General features: G+C 44.5%; 1 protein-coding gene across 2 annotated transcripts in view; it reads left to right on the forward strand.

Annotated features, from left to right (window-relative positions):
- The window catches only part of LOC138742237 (outer membrane protein H.8-like), a 50,522-nt gene extending 42,026 nt beyond the window's left edge, over nucleotides 1-8,496 (forward strand). For both annotated transcript variants that reach the window (XM_069896355.1, XM_069896356.1), the window contains exon 5: nucleotides 6,427-8,496. In XM_069896355.1, the coding sequence (XP_069752456.1) occupies nucleotides 6,427-6,470 (44 nt within the window). In that variant the 3' untranslated portion in view covers nucleotides 6,471-8,496. The remainder of the gene's footprint in view (nucleotides 1-6,426) is intronic.
- Nucleotides 8,497-12,335: the final 3,839 nt, after the last annotated feature.

A 12,335-nucleotide genomic window follows, 5' to 3' on the forward strand; every position in this document is an offset into this window, starting at 1 on the left:
AAAAAGGTTGACTTTATTTAGACCTACACCCACAAGCCCATGACCCCCCAATTACACCCAAATGACCTCCTGTTCTGTATGTTTTTTTGAATGGTGGGAGGAAGCCGGAGTGCCGAGACGAGACCCACGCAGATATGGGGAGAAAATGCTTACAGACAGCGCCGGATTCGAACTCCTGTCCCAATCACTGGCGATGTAACAGCTTTGCGCTAACTGCACCAAACCACTGTTCTAACATATCTCATGAGAGTGTGATTGTAGATTTCCCAGCAAAAAACAGAAATACAATGTTATCTGGATATTAATGTGTTAGGAAAAATGCTTACTCGAGTGAACAGATTTAACTAAAGGAAGGAAATGTCAGTGAAAAGAGTGACAGCTGAAGCTTATGAGAGATGGAAAATGGGGTGGTGGTGGAGGGGTCAGCCAGCTGCCCAAAGGGATGCTTTGTTCGAGAGGGAGAGCAGAGGGAATGGGAGTCACAGCAGAAATGGGCTTGGAGGTGGGGGTGAGGGCAGTGGAAGCGAAGATGGTGTCAGGTGACCACACTGGGTGGAGGAAAGAAAGGATTGCCGTTATGGAGAGACACAGAGAGAAACAGGATAGAAGCAAGCCCTTTGGCATATCGAGTCCATGCAAACCATGATGCACCTACCATATTGTATTCTGTTATCCCCAAACCCCAGACGTTGCCTGCCTGTGGATATTGTGTGAGCTGCTGAGTTTCTCCAGCACCTTGCCGTACTACATTCAAACCCAGTGCCTTCAGACTTTGCTATTTTGTCTCCATTTAATTTATAGTCAAAACACACAAACCCTTTTCTGTCCTCCCCTGAAGAGATGGAGAAAGGGTCAACACAAATCAAGAGCCATTACTAAAGCAAAAAAAGAGAAGTGAAAGAGAGGCCTTTCAGAGACCTTGAGTGGCGGTGGACCATAGACAAGCCCTCACCACCTCCAGTTCCCCCAGAAACCTCTGTAGCTGTGCAGCTTGCTGTTCAATGGCACCCCTTTGACCCTTGGTTCCGAATTGCATCACCAGGTTTGGCGGCTTTGCGAGAGCAATTCACGGGGGCCAATTAGTGCATGCCTTTGAGATGTGGGAGGAAACTGGAGCATCTGGGATGGGGATGATGGGGTGGGGAGGTGGGCGGACCCATGTGGCCACAGAGGGATGTGCAAATTCCACACATGTAGCATCTGAGATCAGGACTGAATCTGGGCCATTGGCTGTGCCACCATGCATTCCAAATCTGTGAAGTTTATTTGTAGAACTATATAATGTATGGCATGAGGGGAAAAATTGATAAAATTGTGGTTCACTGCTTCTTTAAGCCTGGAAAGTCAGCTTCCATTCCCCATACCATCTATCACAAGATGGAGAATAAGTGCACACTTTAAAGCTTAAAGGTAATAACTGTAAAATTAAGATAATTTCACTACAGCAGCTGGTGGCTAGAAAACTAATTTGAATGCAGGTTAATCAAGTCTGGCTGTCAGATTAAGATAGAGAGTGATTTGGAGAAACTCAGAACAGACAATACATTGGGTTCTGCCCAGGAAGATGGAGGCATTTTGCAGTGAGACCATTTACAGTGGGGAGCATTTTTTTTAAGAGGATACATTGAGTAAGGAGTTGGAAGCTCAGATCTGTGTCCAAAGATTTGCTGATTTCCCTTCAACCTTTCTGCTCCTCTCTTCAGTTTATAATTGCCTTCTAATTTTGATTGAACAGCATTAATGTCATTCATAAGGCACAGCAGAGCGAGGGATAATGGGATGGAAGGATAAGGAGAAACTTGCAGTCATGACAGGAATTAGCAGGGAGGTAAATCTTGCAGAGGAGCCGATTAAATTCCCCTGCTGCTTGTGCGCAAGGGGCTAAGAACCTTACTGGGATTGATGCCTTTGTTAAAGAGCAAGGGGTCAACTTTCGTGCCAGCTGCTAACAGGCTTATGACTGGCCTGTGGTTTGGGGTGCAGCTTTGGAACCACATGCCATGCAGCTGGACACTTTTTACAAGGTTCTGTCCACAGAATCTGCCTGCTTTTGGGACTGGGCCCTCTCTTCGATAAATAAATCAAATCACGTGACAGGTCTAAGAACCCGACTGCTCTTCCGCATTCAAAATTAATTTCCGTGACCTTTTGACCCACTTCTGAAAAGGTGCAAGACTTGGCTAAAAGTGTTGTCCTTTCAAACCAAAGCATTTCAAGGAGGGATCAAGACATGGCTTTGCAATAACTGGGTGCAAGTATTGATCTAGTGAGTCATTTTCTTGGCAAGCCCAAGGTGCTGGCAATGACTGAGACTGCGGATACCTACCATTTTCAGATGGACCTGGAGTGGGATGGTTGACTTTACAATTCAACTCCGAGCCTATCAGAAAGTGTCAATGTTGAGCCAGAAACTATTCAAAACAGCCCTCCATTTAACACCATGATTGAACAACTCACTTACTTTATGGTAATCACTAAATTTATCAAATAAGCCCCAGAGTGTTTATTGAAACTACACGTTTCACACAGAGATGATGTTACATCACACCATCCATAAACCCCCATCCTCACAACCTTATACAGGAGCACAATTGAGAGTGTCCTGTGTGGCTGCATCATTGTGTGGCTCTGGGAAGTCAATACAGAGGATCATCAAAATGGCCGTGAAGGGGTACAACACAGGATTCTGCTGACACCATGGTTAAGTGAAAAAATACCACATACAAATGCTGGAGAAACTCAGGATTTCAAACGGTGCCTTTATGTAGCAATGGTAAAGACACATCACCAACGTTTCGGGCTTGAGCCCTTCATCAAGGCGTGGGGGAACATGAGAGATGTCTGAACAAAAGGCGAAAGGTGGTGAGAATGGGAGTTGATAGGTGGAGAGGGGGGAGAAAAGAGTCTAGACTAGGTGGAGAGAGAAAGGAAGTAGGAACTGGAACAACGAGTTAAAGTTAAAGTGGTGGGGGGTGGGGGAAGGCAAGCTGATTAGTGGAATGCGGTGAACTCAATGTTCATTCCCTGGGGTTGGAGGGTGCCCAGACAGAAAACGAGGAGTTATTCCTCCAATCTGTGGGTGGTCAGAGTGGGGTGGTGTGAAAGGCCATGGACTGTGACTCAGAATTGAAATGGTTGGCTACAGGAAGGTCGCTTTTGTTGCGGACAGAGAGGAGGTGCTGGGTGAAGCGATCTCCTAATCTGCGACCAGTCCTTCCAATGTAGAGAAGGCCACAGAGGGTGCACTGTATGCAGTAAATTAGTTCAGTGGAGGTACAGGTGAAGTGTTGGTTCACCTGAAAGGTCTGTTTGGGACCTCGGACTGTGGTGAGGGAGGAGGTGTGGGTGCAGGTATTACACCTCTTACGATCACAGTGAAAGGTGCTGGGGGGGGGGCGATGAGTGGGGTGGGAAGAGTGGACAAGGGAGTCACGGAGGGAGTAGACCCTATGGAAGGCCGAGAGGGGAGGAGAAGGAAAAATGTCTGGTGGTGGGGTCCTGTAGTAAATGACGGAAATTCCAGCAGATAATGCTTTGGATGCGGAGGCTGGTGGGGTGGTAGGTGAGGACAAGGGGGATTCTGTGTTTATTGTTTCTGGGGGCATGGCAGTGAAGGTCACTGGGGTCTCCCTCTACTTTATTGTCAACATTCACATATTGCGGACCTTTTCCATCCAGCTGACAGTATCTTTGACTCACTAGCGTCAGGAAGGAGGTACAGGAACATCAAAATCAGGTCTGCCAGGCTGGGAAATAGCTTCTTCCCACAGGCTGTGAGAGTGATGATCAGTATTCCATAACTGAGTTAATAATTCGAAGATATTTATATATATTTATTTTAAATTATACCTTCATATGTGATTATTATGTCCTGCGCTGGGTGGGTCACGTCTCCAGAATGGAGGATCATCGCCTTCCCAAGATCGTGTTATATGGCGAGCTCTCCACTGGCCACCGTGACAGAGGTGCACCAAAGAAAAGGTACAAGGACTGCCTAAAGAAATCTCTTGGTGCCTGCCACATTGACCACCGCCAGTGGGCTGATATCGCTTCAAACCGTGCATCTTGGCGCCTCACAGTTTGGCGGGCAGCAACCTCCTTTGAAGAAGACCGCAGATCCCACCTCACTGACAAAAGGCAAAGGAGGAAAAACCCAACACCCAACCCCAACCAACCAATTTTCCCCTGCAGCCGCTGCAACCGTGTCTGCCTGTCCCGCATCGGACTTGTCAGCCACAAACGAGCCTGCAGCTGACGTGGACTTTTACCCCCTCCATAAATCTTCGTCCGCGAAGCCAAGCCAAAGAGAAAAAGAAGTGTATGTGTAACTGTATACTTTGTGGTCTGGTTGTATGTGTACAGTCAAATAATAATAGCGTGGAACTTGAACTATATCTTTGGACTTGGGCTAATAAACCTAATTGTCTGTTTACATGACCATCTCCACTGACTCACCAGTACCCAGTCCAATCTTCCCAGCCAGTATGGCTGACAAGAAACAAAACACCCATTGAATGCACGAGAGTGACCTCAATCACAATTGACAGAAAAATGGAGTCTCTGCCAGTTCAAAAAAAATCATCCAATTGTCCCAGTTATTATTGAACATGGTCCTATTTGGCTAGAAACCTTGCTTTCTTTTCACCTGTCAATTGTTGAACACCATCCTTCTGTTATGACATTTCCCTGGTGAAAATTCAAAGCTTCTAACCATCCCAATTAGAAAGGGATGAAACTTTCAACCAAAAACAAGGACCTCAAGTCTGAAAGTTGTGCGGCACTTGGCTCCGAGTGGACAAGGCACTGCCGAGCTGCTCAAGGGAAGAAGAAAGTGTAATTCCTTTGAGAGAAGAAAGTCCTTCACCTGTCATGACACACACAACACGATCAAGATTCCCGTGTAACAAAGGACATTGGTGATTCCAGATAAGAGAAAAAGCGAGAAAATAAAAGCTGCCGTTTATTGTATAATTGTGTGAATGGTATTCTTGCTCCCTTACATTGACCACTGAATTTAACAAGTCTGCTCTCCTTTATGTGAAAAGACAACTCTTTGTGGCCAGCAATTGATTTTGCTTCTTAGTAAGTACATGGCAATTTTCAGTGGCTTTGTGCCTCATAATTGCAGCTCTCCTTGCTGCCACACTTTATAGAAAAGAGTTCCAGTGACCGAATAAAGCTTTTCATACTCCCCGGAACATTCAGTTCCACAGACCACAATCTTAGCTTCTTTGAACAATAGCACTTTTATTGATAAAGTATATGACAGATTAACAATTATGAAAAGCAAAGCACTCCCTATTGAGCATTTGAAAATTCTATTAACAGTCCATTAGTATCCATCTGTGCGCTTGCTATTCAGTACATAGATGGCCTTACAAGGATCAGACTGTTTTGTAGAGGAAAAAAAAAGACTTGCATTTATATGGCATCTTTCATATCCAAAGGACACCCTAAAAATGCTCCGTAGCCAAGGAAGAAAGTTTTTGAAGTGTAGTCATTGCTTTAATATAGGAAATACTATGCACAGCAAGATGCTGTATAAAGAAAATTGACTCAAGGATAAATATTGGTTGTGTATAGCTGCTCTTTTCTTTAAATACTGTGATGGCAATCCTTGTATCCAAATGCAAAGAACATCTCTTTGTAGCTGTGCATCCAGACCTGAGCATCATCCCATAAGAATTATTGCTTCAAGCCGCTGGAATGTGGTTTGAACCCATTACCTTCTGACTCGGGGTTGAGAGGGTAACTCCTTGATACTTGAGCCTTACATTCTCACCATGGTACAACTGCAATTATGGCCTTCTTTGAATTTCCTACTGGCTAAACCATGCACTTTACATCGCTCTGACATCCGAACAGTGAGTCTGCACCGAAAGTAATGCCTTCAGTTCCGGTCTCCTCATTTGAGAAATGATGTACTGGCTTGGGAGGTGGTACAGAGGAAATTTGCCAGGTTGATTCCAGAGGTTAGCTTACAAAGGGATTGAGTAGCCTGGGACTACACTCACTAGTGTTTAGAAGGACGAAGAGCAATCCTTTAGAGACATAAAATTATGAAGGAGGTAAATAAGATAGAAGCAGGTTGATTCTGTTGATAGGTGAAGCTAGAATGAGAGTTCAGAGCCTCTAGATTCAGGAAGTAGATTTAAGACGAAGATGAGGAGGAACTGGTTCTTCCAGAGAGTGGTGGGTCTGTCCAAGAAAGCAGTGCCTCATTAAATTAAGACAAGGATAAGTAGTTTTGGAATAATAAGGGAATTAAGGGTGATGGTGAACAGACAGTAAATGAAGCTGAGACCCTGGCCAATCAGCTATGATCTTATTGAATGGTGGGTCCGGCTTAACGGGCCTCCTGCTCTTATCTCTATGTTGGTACATTATGTGGCATACTAACATTCTTCTTTTCACCGTGTTATACAGAAAGAACCAAGGCCTCATTTAAAGTTTGTCATCGAAGAAAATGAAAAATGTTCCCACCTCTCCAAAGACAGTGAGATTCCCTAATGTAAACCATCCATTGATTTACCCTCAACCATTTTGTTTTACTTCAAATTAACCCATAATTTTTAAAATCTCATAATATTATTAAAAGTTATTTCTAGAACTGACCCAAGGCTGAGTTGTTTAGTTTTTTTAGTACCTCTGCCCAAGAACAAATATTGGAGAGTCCCCTCTTCTAAAGGAGTGGTTTTACACAGTTAACGTAGCAATTGGCATAACACCTCGACAATGCTAGCGACACAGGTTCGAATGTGGTGCCAAATGTAAGGAGTTCGAATGTGGTGCCAAATGTAAGGAGTTTGTATGCTCTCCCTGTGTCTGCGTGGATTCCTTTCAGGTGCTACTGTTTCTTCCCACCCATGGCTTGTTCAGTTAATTGGTCGCATGGGTGTATTTGGGTGGCATGGGCTCATAGGCAGGGAGAACCTGTATCTCTAAACAAAAGGTGACAAGGAAAATCCCACTATTTATTTGTGGAGGCCTTGCTCATCTCATTCAAAACTCTCTCTCTCGCAACTTATCCTTAAATATGAAATACATACTGTAGGGTTTCCTGTTGAAGGTTTCAGCTTGAAATGTCAACCATCTATTCCCTTCTACTGAGTTCCTCTAGCATTTTGTGTGCTTCTACTGCATGCAATCAAGTCCTTCAGTCAACCGTGTCATTGTTTGCTCCTACCATACCATGATTTTGGCCCAATCGCAAGCTGATCTTTCCAATTTTATCTGCTTCAAGCAAGTACCTCTCCTTCCTCTCTGCAGTGTTCTCCCATTTCCTTTGAAACCCAAGACCAAAAGTATGATTCCCCATAGGGCTTATTTTTGGGTGCCCCCTCCCCCCCCCCCCCCACCACACCCGGTCCTTGAAACATTCAGGGTCTGTTCAGAATGAAAACATCTCCATGGTGGTGGATTTGGAAGATGCCCAGTGCTGAACCTCCATCAATATAAATGTACAGCACCACGACAAGATGCTCCAGTCCAAAGGGATTTGATATGGGGTAAATAGTTCAAATAGGCAGCAGGAGAAGCCTCATCTGGTAAACAAGGGAGATGGCAGATGCTGGAAAACTGGGCAGTCCCTTCTGATGATGGGTTATGGCCCAAAACATTGAGTGTCTAATTGCCTTCCATGGATGCTACCTGATCCGCTGAGGTCCTCCAGCTTTTGTGTGTTAAAGCAGCATCGTCTGCCTTCAACTGAGTTCTCTTGAGGCCCACCTGGTGAAAATCAAAGATCTCATGATGTGACTTGGAGAAGGCAGCTGTCCCTCAGTAAGAATTCCCTTGCCTTTTTTGCTGGTTCAGCTCCTGTTCCACCTCATGTGCTTTCCTGTCTCCATTCATATAACATTGAAGGCTATTTTACCTACTGAGTCAAAACCACTTCTCAGACTAATTCTAACAGTCCCAATTCCTCGATTATTTCCTAATAACCTGTTCTCTTTCTCATAGCGCCACACAGTGTAGAAACAGGGCCTTCGTCCCAACTTGCCCACAATGACCAAAATAACCCACCACTCTAGTCCCACCTCCCTGTGTTTGGCCCATTTTCTTTTCAACCCATCCTAATATCTTTGTATCTATCCAAATGTTGTTAAAACATTGCAATAGTACTTGCCTCAATCTCCTCCTCCAGCTGCCCATTCCAGATACCCACCACCCTCTGTGTAAAAAAAAAAAAAAAAAAAAAAAAAAAAAAAAAAAAAGTTCCCCCTCAGCGTAAAGGTTAAAACCTTGTGTTTTTGATTCTTAGTTAATTTGTGCCTGTCTCTTTAAGAGAACTATTGCTTGTAGTGTTACCATAGTGACTATGATGTAATATGTTGTAATATCCACTTGGGCCAACCACTTGCTCATTATTCAACCAGATGTGAAGGAAGCGTGAGCACGAGAAATTTTTCTTTGAATTTTTGACTCTTTTAATACTGTTTTGCATATCTTTAAAGTTTGTGTATCTCTTTAAAAGATTTTCATATACTTTTTATATATATAGCATAAATTAAATACTTTGTTATTCAACATTATAAAAGTCTTGTGGCAAAGCTATGCAAAATGTTTATCCGTTCTATCAATGAATTAAAACTACATAAAGTAACAGCCACAGAATTTGATTTGTTGGATTAAACAGATAGAAATTTGGGATATCGTTCCCCACGCTATGGAAGATGATATTCTCAAATTAGGATATATTAGAATAAGGAAATTGTTGTCTATGTTTCATGGCTCCCCAGTGGGGAAATTAACCCTGGTCACCCACTTGACAGGCAGGGATACTAACCACGATACTCCCTGTAAAGAATGAATGGAAAGAGAGGGGAGGGAGTTACTAGAAACGAGGACAATCATCGTTCTAATTTCATGTCGAGTGAATTATTTTTTAACCTGTGAGGTCAGTTCGGCTCCAGAACAATTTTGAGTAAATGAGGATTTCTGATTTGGTTCGGACATCCTCATTTATCTGAATTTTTTAAAAAAAATTGAATAATTGAGTATATTGGAGAATCTGATTTCAGATAATCAGAGCTAGATATGGAGAAGGAGCCAATAAAAGGAACTGGGGGAGGGAATTGATGGGGGAGGGCATGGTGGTTTGCTGCTGTGAATGCAACGGAGACAGGGTGAAAAGGGAAGAGGGAGAGAGAAAGAGAGAGAATGACAGGAAAGGAGGTAAAAGGGAAGATGGGGCTGACAGAACGGAGAAGGATGAGTTCAGAGATAATGCGTGATGCAATGGTTTGATGAGAGAGAGAGAGAGAAAGAATGACATGGTTTGATGAGAGAGAGAGAGAGAATGACAGGAAAGGAGGTAAAAGGGAAGATGGGGCTGACAGAACGGAGAAGGATGAGTTCAGAGATAATGCGTGATGCAATGGTTTGATGAGAGAGAGAGAATGACATGGTTTGATGAGAGAAAGAAAGAACGACAGGAAAGGAGGTAAAAAGGAAGATGGGGCTGACAGAACTCGGAGAAGGAAGAGTTCAGAGATAGTGCGTGATGCAATGGTTTGGTAAGGTCCTGTTGGAGAGGGAAGTAAGGGGAGTTGTCTTAGAGCTGTCATCTGGCTTCATCTAATGCGTCAAACCACAACAGCCCCACCCTTGCCTGCAGTTTCGATGTTGAGGTTCAGATTGGTCTGGAGAGAGTGGAGGGCCAGGTGTTCCGAGGGGATGAGATTGGAATGAGTGAGGGAACGATGAAGTCAAGATGGTTCATGTCTCAGTGGCAGTAGGAAATATGAAGGTCCAGTGAAGGCAGAGGCTGTAATGAGGTGTCAGGAGGAGGAAAGGAGGAAAAGGGGTCTGTTGTGGGGGGGGGGGTGGGTTGAAGAATTCCAGTTGTAGAAGTGGGAGAAGTGGGGACTGTGACAGAGCAGACAGAGGAATTGTTCAGCATCACATCATTTGTGGGCAAAGGGAGACGTAGGTGAGCCCTCTACTGAGGACAGAGCATTCCGTATTTTAGAGGGGAAGGTCAGGGCTGATGGGGAAGACCAGATGGGAGTTAGGGTGGGGGGTGGGTCAATGGGGTTGAGGTATCTGAGCAGGGGTGGGGGTGGGGGAGGATGAAGGGATGGATCAGGAAGTGGAGGGTAGGAAGGATCCAAGAAAGAGAGAGGGGAAGGTTGGGTAAGTCAGAGGGGAGTGGGAGGGTGAGAGGGGCCAGGGTGAGAGATCATGATGAAGGCTCAGTCCTATGGGTGTGATTCGTATCAGATGTGAGGCACCAAGGCCAGAGACAGAGCTTGTGATGGAGACTCTGTCCTGTAGGTCACCGAGGTGGAGACTGTTGTGAGAGGCCACAGAGGCTCCAGGGAGGCGAATTTCCAGTCCTTGATGGACACTAGATGAGTGTACACTGATGTTGAAGGTGTGGATCCACCAGAGGATGAAGTATAGGGAAGGTCCGTGGCAGGTTGTGGCGAGTGAGGTACAGAACTGTCACTGCTGACAGGTTTGAAGAGCTAAATGGACTATTCCCATTCAGTGTGGGTTTCTAAATGACATCATAACAATAAGGAACTACTTGAACTTTGGCACATGCTGAGTCACCAGCTGTCCTTTGATTCCTTTTATATGAGATTTAAAAGGAGAGCCTCACACAGGCTAAGGTATTTGTACTGATGGTGATGACATCTCTCTTCACTCCATTTCATTCTTTGATGCCCACTGTTTGCTTAGTTGTGTAAACACTGCATCATCTGGACCTGCGCTGCTCCATGTGAAAATAAATCCTCACATTATGCAAACTGGCAAGTCTGATGAGATAATTCCATATCTGCTCGAAATCATTTCGATTTCATTTATTGTTAAAATTTATTGAAAATCATTCGCTGAAATCAAAGGTGTGTGTGTGTGGGTTTATATGTTTATATGTGTCTTAGCATCTTTGTATGTGTGTGAACATGCTCCTGTATCCGTTTGTGTGTGTGTGTGAGAGAGAGTTTGTGTGTGTGTGAACATGCTCCTGTGTGTGTGTGTATGTGTGTGTGAACATGCTCCTGTGTGTGTGTGTGTGTCTGTCAGTGTGGGCGTTTGGGAGTTCCTGGGTCTATGTATGGAGAGGTGATAGTTGCCTGCTCAGCAGCAGATCTTTTCAGAAGTAAAAGCTCTCTCCTTATGATTGGTGGGGGCCAAACTCTTTTCAATCTCTTAAGAACAGTTTTTGAAGAAGTCTGCTCTTGGCCAGACTTCCCAATTCCTTGGACTGGGTGAAGCAACAGCCTTGGGTCAACATAATTAGCTTAGTCATCTAACCATCTGCATTACTCGTATCACATTGATTACTGGAATCAACTTTGATCAGTCTTCATTGACGTCACTGTCAGTCATAGAGTCATACAGCATGGAGATGTCACCTTTGACCCAGTGCATCTGTACCATCATTATCCACCCATCCTGTCCAACCCCACTTTTCTGTGCATCCCCATCAATCCCCCTCCCCAAATGTTCTGCCACTCTCCCGCACACAAAGGACAAGCTAATGAACCCAACAACCTGCATGATTTTGGGGATGGGCAAAGGAACCGGAGCACCGGGAGGAAACCCACCTGGTCACAGTGAGATACCCTACTGACTGCACTGGAGGTGGGGATCAAACCTGGCTTGCTGGGGCTGCGAGGCAGCGGGATGCGACTGCGCCAACCCCAATCATCGCAATTGAACCAACCCGGCATGAACAATACACCTCAATATAAACTTGTCCAACAATAAATGACCCCAGCAGTGCATTGGAAATTACATTCCAGCAGTTACTGCGTCTTGGGGATAGTTTTATAATCGGAGAGAATTGATTCTGAACGCTGCCATTTCCAAACCTGACACAAGGGGGCACCAGGACTCTTCCTGCAAAGGAGATGGTGATTAATGGTGTCATATTTTACACAACATGGATATGAGTAATCCAGTGTGTTAGATGACTAAGCTAATTATTTTGTTTAGGTAAAAAAAATGTAGAGGGGGGTCTGAAGAGGTCAAGAGATGATTGGACAATGACAGTCCCTTCAACCTGTTTGCTTATAGATTCCCGTATCTGCACTTTTTGTCTCTTCCTTTTGTTTTCATTTCTTAGCTTTTCTCCTCTCCAGATCCAGCTATGGCCTCTTGGCTTACTCTTCTCCCCCTTCCCTCTTTCCCCTCTCAACCCCCCCCCCCACCCCCGCCCACCTTTTTATTCAGTTTCCTGCCTGCTTTTTGCTCATTCTTTGACAGAGTATATAGAGGTGTTTGGGAGATAAATTAGGAGGTTTGTTAGAGCAGGGCACACACAAAACTTAAAACAGAATTTTTGCAGAAATGCTCAGAGACTTCAATATTTGAGCGTTATT

The sequence above is a fragment of the Narcine bancroftii genome, chromosome 9, assembly GCF_036971445.1.
Source record: "Narcine bancroftii isolate sNarBan1 chromosome 9, sNarBan1.hap1, whole genome shotgun sequence".
In the NCBI taxonomy this organism is placed as follows: Eukaryota; Metazoa; Chordata; class Chondrichthyes; order Torpediniformes; family Narcinidae; genus Narcine; species Narcine bancroftii.